Raw genomic sequence first — 14,404 nt, 5'->3', positions numbered from 1 at the left:
AAGCTCTCTTATAATGCTTAAAGTGGTATATAGCTGATTACTTCCCGTTCATGCAACTACTGGTTTTACCAAATATTAGAACACTTGAATGTTCTTCAAAAAAATCTACCGTAGATAGAAAACCGCCAATTGGAACAATAAGTCAAGACTTCAAGAAACTTCAATTAGTTCCACACAACTTAAGCTAATGAAGCAACATACCATGCGATACATACCATCTATCAAATGCCTTGGAGGAGTCGGGGTATATTGTATCCACCTGAAAACCTTTCTCCAAGACCTCCAATGTGAAGTCCGTGTGAGTAAGGAGGTTTAACCATGTCAAACTGTTAAGAAGAAAATTCTCTTAGGAATGTAAATTTTTTCATAATTTTGTCTGGAATAAATACCTACGTGGCATGACTATGTAAGAACAAGTCAATTTTTAGTCAAGGAGGCTTGGACATAGTTTGGTCCTTGTCACATATGCTAATGTTGGGTCCACATAAAACTAGAATAACAACAAAACAACCAAAATTTCATTTAAAACCAAATTCTATTTTCAACCGTCGTTTTACAAAACTACTTAATAATGCCCATGATGTCCATAACCATGATGAGTAGCAACAACGACCGGAGTCTGGTGTACCACCGGTACGTGCACCACCGGTTGTACCACCGCGGCATGGTGGATCACGTGATTGTGTTGTTGGGAAATTGTGGTGGGGAGGTGGCCAACCACAGCTGTGGTCACATGTACCGGAGCGATTGCGTGGTCCAGATAAGTTGGAGCGGCAAATATTGGCGTAGCCAATAGTAAAATGGTCACGAGGGTCGTAAAGTTGGACAACATTATCTTTTTGAGGGTGACAGGGCTAAAAAAGAAGAAAAGTAAATAGTAGATAATGATATTTAAAATGCCGTCATTCCGTCCTGAGTAACTACAATATTTTCAACAATGTCCATATCTGACTGATAGATGTCTCGGCCGTTTTACTAAGTATGCAACGAAATTGTTGTTAGTTACGGCAAAATAGGTATGATTCAAACGCCATTTTTATCAATTGTAATATACAAAAAACATAAATTGAATCAAGAACATGTTAGACACTATTTTTAAATTTTTTTAAATATACGGCGTTTCTGCTTTATTTATTTAAAAAAAGGAAAGAGATGTAAAAACATTACAGACATAAATTGTTTAATTCAATTATAATTAAATTATTAAGATAATTAAAATATATCCAAGTAAAATTGCACTGGTGAGTAATATGCCCTTTCCACTAACAACATTTTAAGGTTGCGTCTAAGACCTCTCAGTGATGATTTCTCTATAATTCTGTGTGGAAGATGACTAAAGATCTTCAACTCAACAAGCCCTCATAGAAGATAAATTTTTTAGTAGAATTGGGTATGGACAGGCGTAAATCGCACTGACGAAAATCCGAAACTGCGGATTTTCTAGTATAAATTTATGTCAATGTTTGAACAAATTGCTAGCAACTTCTATTATAAAAAATTCTTTAATACTACTTTCTGGATAGCTTGGCTATGTATTTGATGGAAAATGAAATAATTGGGGCACACCAACATGGTTTTCAGACGAGTAAATTCATACATTTTGTTATGTACGCTTTTTATTGTGACTTTCTGAGCTATAATGATGCAGCGAAGGGCCCTGTTGGAGTCTTTTTTGGAATTTCAGCAGGGCTTTCGATTGCGTGGATTATTATAACATTCTTCTGCAGAAATTACATCATAACGGATTTGAAGGTAAAAGCCTAAGTTGGATTAGATCTTTTTAAAAAAATAGATAACAATATGTTAGTGTTTCCTATGCAGTATCTGGCTGAAGTACAGTTCTGGATGTGAAAAATATTTCATGTGTATGCCTTAAGGCTGAGTATTGGGCCCTGTATTATCCAATATTTCAATTACTTCTTTTGCAGATTACATTTTTCTAATTATTTCCAGTGCCTGAGATATTTAACTACAAATAAAAGCAAATGCAGTTATTAAAAAATTAGATGAGCTCCATATAAATGATACAAAAATAAATAGTGTTGATAATGTTATATTTTTAGGAATATATTTGGACTCATCTCTTGACTAGAAATCCCATTGTTATTATCTTATTGGTAGACTCAATACTGCCTATCATGTCTTATTTAATTTATAGCAGGTGTACCACAAAGGGAATTGTTACTGTCATATTATGCAGAAGATTACTTGGTATTTGTGGAATCTCCTTTCGTGAACCATAAATACTTTGACGCAATTTAGGTTTTAATTTAATGATGCACTACTTTTTTGTGAGAGATTGGTAGTGGATCAGACACATTGGCGGAATGTTTCAGTTGATTTAACTATACTCAGCCCTTGAAACCGGTCAAAGTTAGCACTAGTACATACCGTAGTATCAGTTTAGTTTGATGTTAAGCCCCAAAGATCTTCCAAAGACTTCATGATTAGGTAGGCCGGCGTTTTCTATTTTACAAATATAATCAAAAGTGCCAGATGACAATTGAGAAATTCTAGTAAAAACCGGAAGTAATAAGAACTAATTTAATAAGTTATTTAATGCACATTTACCACGCATTCAGAATTATCACACTTAATTTTTAAATAATTTGAATTATTTAACTTATACGTATACTTACTAGGAATAAAACAGAACTACAACTGATGAATTTTAAACAAATTTAAGTCTTTTTATACGAATAAATTTAAAAACATAACCGTAATTCAATGAATTGTATATAATTACAGTATATAGTGCAATATACATTTTTCTGGTTTTGTCACAAACTTATTGGTGCGAAAGATATCTGTATACCTATCAAATAACAATAGCCACACCTGTATTTATTGTATTAACTTAAATACCGAAATAAGTTAAATAAAGAAAAATCTAATATATAGCGGCGAAAGACGTGAAAAACTAAGAATATTTAAATTTGATTTAAATGAATCGCAAGATTACGAATTTAGCTTGTGTTATAGAGAAAGTATGATACTTTGTTTTCTTACTCTATAGTTTCTAATTTGATAAGTCTTAAAATTACTCACATAACGTAAAGTTCCAGCTACGTCATTTGTCAACTCCTAACGTAAAACAAGACGCGCCAAATTTAAATCGTAAACACTGATAAATAGGATTCGTAAAATTCAGCATTTAGTTTAGGTAATTTTGTGACCAATCCTTATTCCATATAATTACAAATATGAAAATACAGAATATTTTAAGTAATAATCATCAATAATATGTAATGTAAATTTACCAATTAAAATTTGTAAATTTTCCGTTCAAATACTGTAAAAAAAATAATTATTTAATGAAAAAAACGATGTTACCAATTTTATTAGTAAGAATTACAAAATATATATTGTACTATTTATTAATACAATTATTAAAATTTTAAAATATGTTATAAATAATTAGTTGTTAGGCAAGTAAATTGTCCATTTAAATACTTTAAAATTAATTTTTTTATTGGTAAAAATTACAAAATATATATTGTATTATTTAATATTTAAATGAATAAAATTTTAAAATCTATAATTGAATGACTTATACTGAATTTAAATTATTATACTTTTAAGTAATATAGAGTTACATAATTTACCAATCAGATCCTGCTTATGTTATATAACTCAAACAGGATATGATTGTTAAATTTGGTAATTCAATATTACTTAAAAAATATAATAAAATAAAATGGATAAATTTCATATATGTACGTATGAAATTAAACAACAAAATCCTTAAATTTTATATAATTAAGTTTATATTAAAAAAATAATAATTTAACATTCTATATCCACTATATATGGGCCCTATATAGTTAAATAAGGGTATAAATATATATATATATAATTTGAAATATTATAAACAACTAACAAAAAGGCAATCTTTAGTTGATGTTTTTCTTTTAACAGGCAAGTTAGGTGATTTTCCATTGCGAGTAATAATTTTAATTTTACAAAATGATTACTTTTTAATTGTACATTTTAATACCCAGCACCATTAAGTTAAATATTTGAAAAATGCGGTAAAAGGAATCAACTTTTTTTGATCTTAATCTTTTGTTAAAAGAACAAAAAATCGACTTCTAACAAAAACCTATTATTCTAATAATAATAAAACAAAATATAGGAAATATGTACCTTCTTCTTCCATCAAATCATTGTCGTAGGTATACCTATACGTAAACAAAATAAATAACATTACATGGCATGTAACATGTTAACAAAAAAATGTTTTTCTACATAAAAAATATATATAGTATGCATATTAATATAACAAAGGTATATTATAGGTACTTATTATGTTTTTTTATTTTTTTTGAATTCATTAGACAAAAAAACCTTCTTTAGGCTATTAGATACGTGCCTGGCTTTACTTCTCTGATCGGGGTGAAGTTTTAGAAAATATCTTTGAAGAAATTCCAATTTGGAGGGTAGTTTCTAGTTTTTTCGGGTAAATCAAGATAGTACAAAGTACAACGCAAGCAGAACTTTTAGGGCCTCCAGAAAAGTGGTGTAGCCATCTGCCTGTATTATTTGACGTTCAACCAAAACATAAAAGCAATTTTTGTTTTCTAAAATAATAAGATAAGTATATGTTATTGTTTGATACTTCTAAGGCATAAATTATTTACCTTGCTGTCGGGATAAACATCGTTGTCGTTTAAATTTATTTGGACCTGGAATAAAAAAAATATATTTAAAATAAAAAATAATATTACAGTTGTAATTAAGGTTAGAGTCATGTAGTTTTTAGTTTTTTTTATTTATAAAAAATGTCACTTGCCTCTGTTTGAGATATCAAAAATTCAATATCTTCCTTGAAGTGCTGTATTAAATTTTTAATTCGTTGCTGTTCTGTTGATACATTTTCTTTTAAATCAGCGTCTTTGGGGAGTTTAAGGCACTTTGTGATTTTGTCAGCTTTCTCATTTATTCCATTGAGTAGGTGAATATCAGCACCTGTTAATTCTTGAAATGCCAAAAAAGAGATGGTGATGAAAATAGTAATGGCCATTCTTCTTTAGTTTCCCTGATTATAGGAATATTATTAAAAAATTTTCTTATTTTGGAATAATCCATTAAGATTTCGGTGTATATACAAATGCTTATTATACTTTTGAATATTAATGAATTTAATCGAGCAAATACTACATAAAAACAGGATTATAATATTTACTTACCTGTATTATCACAAAAACTCAAACAAGATGGACAAAATTCACTTAACCAATGCACTAATACGCAATACTTTATCCCATAGGAGCCTGAGCTCACGCTCCCTTAATAATTTTGGTGCGAGGTGTGACTAAACAAACGGCAAACGCCGAAATAGCCTAAATTAGCTGAGTATAGGTATGGCGTATTTGGTGGCGTCTGTTAATTTACGTAGCGAATTATGTAATTTTACAAAATATATGTATTTTCCCGTTTTGTTTACGTATTTTTACCGTGTAAACTATTACCTTGTATATTGTAAAAATTACATGCAAAATAAATTTTACAAATGATATTTTGTATTTTGTATGCTTTACAAAGTAAAGTTCAATATTCTTTAAAAAATTACTAAAGTTTGGGCTTCTACAAAATACAATTGGTGATTATTGTATTGTATATATTGATATTGTATGATATTTCCCCCTATTTTTTTCAGTGAATTTGTGTTTTTTTTTGCCGACCTGGAACTGTGATTAGGCTGGGTTTGGGGCCTAAAGGAATTCACACTTCATAAGTCTTTAATTTTACAGCGTTTTGGCCTATATAAGACCATACTCGCAGCAATATAATACAACCTTTTTATTATACCTCGTCTGTCAAGCGTCTGTCAATGTAGCACAAGACACATTTTGTATATAGGTCCTAATTTAAAGAACGTCAGTCATTGAAAATAAATTAAAATAAACTATACACGGAAAATATACATAAACAAAAATCTGACGCTGTTAAGAGGATCTTAAATATTTCTTTCAATTATCTTTAAAAACTTTAGCACCTGAGTTTGTCTTGATTCTAAACCCAACTCAACCAGATACACTTTAACAAAATCTCTTGCCAAAATTTAAAAATTCCTATGACATCAATTCTTATAAAATATTCTGTTAAATATTTCCAACATACTGTATACATTTTACGAATATACCAATCCCTCAATACGAGTTCATAATAAAACTGTGCTATTACCGTTAAAATATTCTACTCCAGTTTACCAATAAATTAACACAGTCTTAAAATGTAGATCAAAATAGTTTACGTTGAGGTGCTAATGGCGCAAAATAAAAAGAAAACATTATTTTTTACACAACAGTCCAGCCCCATTACTGAAGCTATCATGGAGTTCGCAAAGGTCAAATTTGGCTTAACAATAATATTTGCCACTTTTTTGATTTTTAGTGATAGTCTTCCCAGTGGAAATGAATTGGTTTTTCCTGCAAATACAGAACTGTTCTTCAACAGAAGCTCCAGGCAATATGTTTGTAAGTATTTTCATTAATTAAAAAAGTTCTAAACTATCATATAATCATAAAGAACTTAACTCAATGAAAAACTTACTTTTTTAGGGCTACCATTCTTCTGGGGTGTAGGCTTAGTACGTTTTGAAAATGGCGAATGCGACGGCGGTAATGGATTCACTGGAACGTGTTTCACCAGAAGAGAATGTTCTTATCAAGATGGAGTGAGAGCTGCTTCTTGTGCAAACAGTGCGGGGGCATGTTGCGTTTGTAAGTTTTCACAAGAACCTTCTTCTCGTGAAACTGAAAATCATTTATCTAATAATTTTAGTTCAAAGGACTTGTGGAGAGAGCAGCAGTGTCAATAATACTTACTTTGTGAGTCCTGGTTTTCCTTCCACGTATACAGGGGGCACTGCTTGTTCGTTTACCATTGAGAAACAAGACGATGCATGTCAAGTAAGTGCAAAAAACTCTTTTGCAGTTGGATTTTTTTTACTTTTTTTTAGGTAAGATTAGATTTCTTAACGCTAAACCTTGCACAGCCAAATGTTAATGGTACATGCACAACGGATGCACTTACCGTAACTGGGGGTGCGTCAATAGTACCGATTATTTGTGGAGAAAATACTGGTCAGCATATGTATGTGGATTTTAATGGAAATACTTCCATTACCGTCACTATTTACGTTCGATCGGCTACTATTTCAAGATCTTGGAATATTAAAGTGGCCCAAATCAATTGTAACTGTCCTTGGAGAGGTATGAATTATACTTAATTTATTAGTTATTGAAGTCCCATCTGTGAGTTTATTAATTAATTTTTAATAGAATTTAGGTATACAAAACTATATTTACTAAGTTCTTAAAAACATCAGCAACTATTGTTAAAAGTTCATTATAGATTTTCTCCAGGCAGTAGTTTTTACATTCACCAAAATAGTTTAAGTATTTAATTTTATCAAGGTATATTTATCTCATTTGACGTAATTCATATTTCTTTATCTGAAGTCATTTGAAGGCATTCAGGTTTTCCATTAATTTAAGGCAATCGACGCCATATCTAGTTTTATTCGGTTATTTTAAGTAATTTCTTATTGACTGCAAACGTCTAAAGTAATTTCTATTTTTTTTCATGCATTTTTACCCAATTTAACTACTTAAAAAAGGTTTTAATTTACATAATAACACTTTTTTTTTAATTTTTCGTGAATCTACTTTAAAGTTGAAGTGGTTGTTTAGTAATTTCAGACACTCAAAATTCAATTAGTTCAATTTGACTCAGGTTTCCAAACTAATTTCTTATTTTATGCTAGGCATAAAAACGTGCAACCCAACCCGTTTAGATTAAATCGTTAAATTTTCATTTTCATTTATTTATTGTAAGAGAATCATTTCGACTGCCTGCCTGTATGAATTCACTTGCATAGAACTAATAAAGAAACAGCTTTAAATGTCCGAGTAAAACAATGCAGAAAGCCTGAAATAATTAAGCATATATAATACAAATTACTTCAAATGGCAATTTTTTCTGAAACTAATTAAAAAATGTAAGTAACTATATTTTATAAATGTGTAAAGAATCATCGAATCAGTTCAATCAATCAAATTTTTTCCAAGCAGTTTTTAAGATCCAGAAATAGTCGTTAGTCTCGTCTATATATTCTGCTTTTATTTCTTTATCCAAGTAGTTGACTATTCAGGCAGCTCAGTTTTTTTAATTACGTCAACTGCCTAGACTAATAAACAATTGAAAATAAAAATTCATCAAATGGCTTAAAAAAAACTGCTTTAACTGCCAGGCAAAGTTTTCACTCAATGGTTTCAATATCTTAATTTAACATTGAGTTATCTCTTGGTCTCTTGCCATCAGAGATGATTGGATATCTTTTTTTTAAGACAATGTGGAATGAGTAAAAAATTCCCAACCTTCTGGAAATATTTATAAATTTGTCGAATTATAAATCAAAAGAATAACTTATTGAAGATTTTTTCTCTAGTTTTAAGAATTTTTCTTTCTTCTTAAGTTATTTCAAGGGAGTTTCTATTTTTTCCAGGCATCTGATTATATTACTTTACCTAGTCCAGACAGTTGAGAGCGTAAAAACTCAAGTAATACTCAACTAAAGCAACCAATTCATATTTTTTCTTTAAACATTTGAAAACATTTTAGAAATGTTCTCTGCTGCCCAGAAAATATACTGGTCTTCAAAAGAATTGAACTCATTATATTTTTAAATTTTTTTACGAAAAGCGGAAAATTAAAATAAATCGGTAATTGGATATTTTTTTCTAGATAACTGAAGAAGTTCTTCATTTCTTAAAGAATTTGACTGCAAACTGGCGGTTTTGCGTTTAAAGTTAGGCTGAAGTTTTCAAATATACTCAAAGTCAACTACCTGAAGATTACCTGATACCAGAAATCACGAATTTTGATTTTTAATTTACTCTATGCTCCTACCACAGTGATCAGTTATTGTAGGTCATATATATTGTCGGCTATCACCGCATCTTCAGCATAACGGCTATTGGTAATCCATACTCCATGAATCTTTATACCTATCTCCACTTCTTAGCTAAAGCTGCTGGAAAAGTTACTTCTGAGTATAAATGATATACTAGTAGAGATAGCACACATACCTGCCAAACCCCTCTCTTAATTTGTATGGTATATGTCGTATTAGATGCGATCGAATACTTTCTCGTAATCTATGAAATAGAATAATGCATCCTTTCTTTGGTCGTAGTATTTCTGGACAAGTACTTGGGCCTCTCTCGTATCCTATGATAGTATTATGTACTATCGCCTCTCTCGTATCCAATCAGCTATTAGACATTAATTTAAGTTAAGCAAAAGTTCTTTTTTAAGTTTATTAAAGCAGTGGAAGTCTCTTCATTCCTTACAGTATGTATCAGCGACTCCAAATCATGTATCCCTGTCGACTGTCAAATGTGTTTCTTCCGATTCCTCTTCTTCCCTCAATCTTCAACCTCGATCATCAATTGCAAGAATCGGTATCTTTCACTTCGCATGATGTGTCCAAGATATGGCGTTTTTCTCTTCTTAATAATTTTGAAGAGTTCGCATTCCCTGTTGATGTGTTTAAGAGTTTCCTAATTGGTCAGTTTCGCCATCTTCTTAAGCATTCTGGGGTATCTTATCAGTTTCTTCCTTCTATTGATCTTCAAAGTTCAATATTCCATATCATAAAGAAACACCTACCAAATATAACACTTTACGAATCTTAGCATCAATTACGGTTAAATTAGAAGCTATTAGGCATTATTTTAAGTTGCCTAAAGTAGTTTTTTTTAAAGTTTATTGAAGCAGTTGAAGTCTTCTTTTATTTCTTTTGCATCTAATTTTATTTCCTTGATTCCATATATACTTAGAATATTAATAATAAACTTAAAATAAATTTTAGAAAGAATCTTTCATATGCAATAAATGAGTCATTGGTGATCTTTTCCAGGAAAGTTATAAGTGGTTGATAATTTCCTCAAATCAGTTGAAGTACTACTTTATTTATGTTTTTCTTTTTCTTTAATTATAGGAAGTAGAATAGAACAGCTTTTAAAGCAGAAAGTTTGACAATAAATAATTTTTTAGCTATTTGATTAAATAATTCTGATCTCCTCCAGGTAGTTGAAGTAATAAAAAATAATTTATACATACTATTTTTTGCTGTGTTCACTATTTTTGCATAAAACCTGGAAATTATTATTTCAACTTCTGGGAAAACTGATATTTGTGACATTGGAAAAGTTTTTTTAGAACTGCCAGAAGAAAAATCTATAAATAAAATAAAAAACTGTGATTAAAAAGATAAAATTAAAAAATTATAAAAGATAGATTTTTCATTCAACCCTTTTTGTTTGTTTCAGCCATATTTCTTATTTTCAAAATATACCTTTAACCAACTTTTCAGTTCCACACTGTTTCCACATTTATTGAGGTATGTAAATCCTGGTGAACGACCCTGTACATTATCTCTCTATTTTTAGCTCCATCTGGTTGTTTACAATTTTACAATCAACTGAGTGGTACAGTGCGTAGCTTCAACTATGGCAGTTCCAGCTTACTTAACGGCACAAGACAACTTGCTGGAATGAATTATGGGGTCTGTGTTAAGCCTTTTCCAGGTATAACTCTTTGATTAAATAGTAAAAACTTAAAAAAAAAAACTTAATTTTTAAAGGCTATTGTGGCATTCAATGGTCCCAAACCTCAGACTTATACAGTTTTTCGGTCACCAATAACACATTTACGGCCGTGAGTGATTTAACTCTTGGAACCGCATCAGCCGCTCAAACTGGATGGAATTGCACCACCGATTTTGTGGTTATTCCGGCACCGATTTTAAGTTCCAACAATACGCCTTTGAATACCGATCGGTTTTGTGGAAACGGGTTTCCCACAGTAATATGTGAGTGAAAATATAATTTTTTTTAGGGTTTTAATAAATGTGTTTTTAGCATACTCAAAACCGTTTGTACTCACTGTGGTTACTGACGGAAACGAAGTGAACGACTCGGGAAATCGTGGATTTGCTTTAACATTTTCGCAAATATTGTGTGTTGGTTCATTGCTTTTAGGATAATTAGGAAGAAGATGAAATTAATAAAAAACGTTATACACGAATGCCCCTTTTTATTACCCAAAGCAAATACATTTCTAACAATGAAGCAATCTAAAAATTATGATGATGATGAGAATTGAAACTTGGAACTTTTTTTTTGGCATTGACTCATTTTCAATCAATCTTTATTTTTAAAATAGTTAAGAAATAATGAAAAAATTCATACAAGAATGTTCATTTTTATGACCTAATAAAATCGTGAATAAATCTAAAAATGGTGAGGATGAGAGTCGAAGCTAGGTACAATTTCTTTGGTGTAGCTGACCACAGGTACCACCTTATGAGACACTACTGGTACCACCTTTTGCGTTACCACTGGTACGATTTTCTTGGTGATGACGGGTACTTCCACGATTTTTGGTGAGGGCAGCACTAGTGGTTTGAAAATTGGTTCTGGATAGTGGAACCCTGGTGCTGCGTAAGCTAAGGTGGCTGATACGACAATCAAAAGGGTGAGTTTGAACATTTTGGGGGGAATATTGGATATAGACCTGGAAGAATTTTGTTTATTTTAGCTACTGTAAGATTGTGGTAGTTTGATGAATTCTCGATAAACCAGTAATGTTGATAAATAGTTTTTTTGCTGGTAAAATAATCGTAATACACCCAAAACAGTAATATGAGTTAAAAAATTATTTTTAATATGTTTGTTCTCTTTTTTTTTAATTTTTGAAAAGAAATATCCTTTATTTTCCCTTAACTCATAATTATAAAGTTTTAGGTGAAAATTGAGTTTCTTTTTCTTTAAAAATCGCGAAGCAAAGAAATGGGCATTAGAAATATCAGAAATAATGCAAGTCATTTGAGGTAATTTGAAGGAGTTACTTCACTATAAAAATTCTTAAATTTCCTTTTATGACAATGTTTTTGATGTTTGAAAATTTCAAAAATTTATTTTTTTTACTTATATAAAATAAAATTAAAATAATTAATCTTGATGCAATTTCTTTTAATAATATTTTTATTTCACTTATGCATAAAAGCAAATTTCTAGCCAACAATATCTTAGCAAGTCAATATCCCTGCTAGAACCATTAATGGCGCGACAATCTTTGTTGATTTTCTTCAAATAAAAACTTGGAAATTCGCGACAATTGTCTATTTTAGAAAAAAGTCAGGAGATTTTTCAATTAGTTTAATTCACTCACAAGGACAAAAATATCATGAAATACTTTTTATAGAAAAGTAAACCTTTGAATGAGATTTAATGGAATTTCAAAAACTTTCAAATTTCACCTTTTATTCGTCATTTTTTGGAAACTAGATAAGTTACGATTTCCGGAACAGGAAATTTCAAGAAATATACATTTTTTAGGAATCTCGTTTTTTTACCTAATGTTAGTTAGCTATCTTTGTCTTTACGTTATATATAGACCATAAAAATTCAAAGGCTGACTTCTAAATCTAAAATCTGACATAATTTTAAAAAGTAGAGGAGCTATGACCTTTTTGATCATCTTATGTGTGTAATAGGGACGAGAATGTTATGAAAAAATCATTTTTTACATTTTAAAAAATTTAAGATTTTTAAATATCCAAGTATCTAGGTATATACATATATTTTCCTCCTATTATATGATAATTAAACTAGCTAAGCTAGTTTCTCACATGTATGCTAAATTAAAAACAAAAAATCTAGGTGTTATATAATGTTGAAAATTATCAAATTTTTGAATTCCATCCTCCAGAAATATCTAATTTGAAAATTAGAAGAGCAGCTATGACGTTGTGGATAAAGTTATTAGTTAAGTTATTAGATAAGTGTACAAAAAAAAACGTGGATATTATGAACTATTCATTAGAATTTAAAAAAAACTAAACTAGATTTTCTATAATTTTTTAGAGTTTCAGAAATAAAAACTTTTTATTTTATTTAATTTTAATAGAATAAAATTTTAAGTTTTTAATTTTATATTCTTCAAAATTGTATAAAATTTAAAAAATATAGGACTTACATGTCTTTATCAAATTTCACTTATTTGACTTCATAAATGGCTATGTAATGACTTCATAATTAGTCTTATTCGCTCGAAGGTCGTTTTCTTTTGAGAAACGAATAATTAAAAAAAAATATATTTCCAGCTACATAAGTATTTACTGACTTGAGAAGAAATCGTTTTTAGTTCAAAGCAGATATTTGATACGATACTATTACTTTTTCTTGGCGCTATGTAACAATACTTTTTTTTCATTTGTTTTATATTAAATTTCTTTTCGTACCAGTTTATTTTCTCTTTATTTACCGATTCTAAGAAAAAATAAGTTTTAGTTAAGAATAATATTTATTTTTAGACATAAAAGAAGCTAACCTGCTTTTATTTTTAGGTACTAAGGTACCTGCAGGTAATAAGGCCTGTCGGGTAATAAGGCCTATATTCAAAAAAAACCGCTTTAAATTAATCGCAAATCGATTGCGTTGAGTCCGCGTCTCCTATTGGTCCATTTACAAACGATATTCGAACGGACTACCTGCGTTCCTCGCTTTCGGGCGTCATGTCAGTAAGTTCCAACTTATGTCGACTGGTCGCCGCGTGTGATATTATAAGAATGCAACGAACAAAAACATAAGTATTTTTAGTATTTATAATTGTATTTTTAATTTATAACTGCAGATATTTTGGTTAGACTTTATATTTTGTGATTTCAATAGTTTATTAGATTAAATTTAACCGACATAAATTTACATAATATTTCGTCATGAATGGGTAATAAGGCCTATAGCTTATTTTTATAGGCCTTATTACCCTCCATATAGGCCTTATTATCCTCATGACAAATTAATGTTTTTATTAACATATTATTAAACTTCTAAACTATTCTCGTTTTATTTTCAGTGATTTTTAACATCATGCCTCCTAAAAGGGCACCTTGGTGCGAGGAGGATTTAATATCAGCAGTTCGATCTGTTCAACGCGGTACTCTGAGTACATATGAGGCTGCGGCAAGGTTTAATATTCCCAAAAGAACCATTAGAAATCATGTTCAGAATGGAATCCTAATAAAAAAACTAGGTCGTAAATCTATTTTAAAAGAAGAACAAGAAGCTGATCTCGTTAAAAGAATAATAAGATTTAGTGAAATAGGTCTACCTGTGCCTCCACGGATCCTTTGTCGATTGGTATTCAGATTCTGCTAAGATAATAAAATTGCTCATCAATTTAATACAACTTCAAAAATTGCTGGTAAAGACTGGCTAAAGGCTTTTATGAAGAGAAATCCTGTAATTTCTAAAAGGAAAGCACAGTTTATGAATCCAGCTAGGCCTCAAAAATTTTTCTTTTTTGTTTTCAATAAATGTATTTTTATAAA

The 14,404-nt window shown here is 30.0% G+C and overlaps 2 protein-coding genes and 1 long non-coding RNA gene across 3 annotated transcripts; 1 reads left to right on the top strand and 2 right to left on the bottom strand.

Moving 5' to 3' along the window:
• Positions 1 to 311: 311 nt before the first annotated feature.
• On the bottom strand, positions 312 to 2,727 carry LOC126739232 (uncharacterized). The gene is made up of 3 exons (XR_007661576.1): positions 2,640 to 2,727; positions 390 to 854; positions 312 to 326 (listed from the first exon to the last, which is right to left on the bottom strand). It is a non-coding gene; the product is annotated as an uncharacterized LOC126739232 (long non-coding RNA).
• A 3,598-nt stretch (positions 2,728 to 6,325) lies between these two features.
• Positions 6,326 to 11,091, top strand: LOC126739230 (uncharacterized). The gene is made up of 7 exons (XM_050444807.1): positions 6,326 to 6,479; positions 6,564 to 6,725; positions 6,787 to 6,914; positions 6,965 to 7,217; positions 10,461 to 10,598; positions 10,655 to 10,882; positions 10,932 to 11,091. Exons 1-7 carry the CDS (start codon positions 6,335 to 6,337, stop codon positions 11,054 to 11,056), a joined length of 1,179 nt encoding a protein of 392 aa, XP_050300764.1. The 5' UTR covers positions 6,326 to 6,334; the 3' UTR covers positions 11,057 to 11,091.
• On the bottom strand, positions 11,087 to 14,342 carry LOC126739231 (uncharacterized). The gene is made up of 2 exons (XM_050444808.1): positions 14,185 to 14,342; positions 11,087 to 11,586 (listed from the first exon to the last, which is right to left on the bottom strand). Exons 1-2 carry the CDS (start codon positions 14,247 to 14,249, stop codon positions 11,304 to 11,306), a joined length of 348 nt encoding a protein of 115 aa, XP_050300765.1. The 5' UTR covers positions 14,250 to 14,342; the 3' UTR covers positions 11,087 to 11,303.
• Between the last annotated feature and the right edge of the window lie 62 nt (positions 14,343 to 14,404).

This window comes from Anthonomus grandis, chromosome 8 (genome assembly GCF_022605725.1).
Source record: "Anthonomus grandis grandis chromosome 8, icAntGran1.3, whole genome shotgun sequence".
NCBI lineage: Eukaryota > Metazoa > Arthropoda > Insecta > Coleoptera > Curculionidae > Anthonomus > Anthonomus grandis.
The sequence above is the reverse complement of the archived record's forward strand: the minus strand, read 5'-3'. Positions and strand labels throughout refer to the sequence as shown.

Coding starts and splice junctions, on each gene's coding strand:
- LOC126739230 (XM_050444807.1), top strand. CDS start 6,335: ATGGAGTTCGCAAAGGTCAAATTTGGCTTAACAATAATATTTGCCACT. Junction 6,915..6,964: donor AACAAGACGATGCATGTCAA/GTAAGTGCAAAA, acceptor ACTTTTTTTTAG/GTAAGATTAGATTTCTTAAC. Junction 7,218..10,460: donor TTGTAACTGTCCTTGGAGAG/GTATGAATTATA, acceptor CTCTATTTTTAG/CTCCATCTGGTTGTTTACAA.
- LOC126739231 (XM_050444808.1), bottom strand. CDS start 14,249: ATGAGCAATTTTATTATCTTAGCAGAATCTGAATACCAATCGACAAAG. Junction 11,587..14,184: donor AAGGATCCGTGGAGGCACAG/GTAGACCTATTT, acceptor AAATTCTTCCAG/GTCTATATCCAATATTCCCC.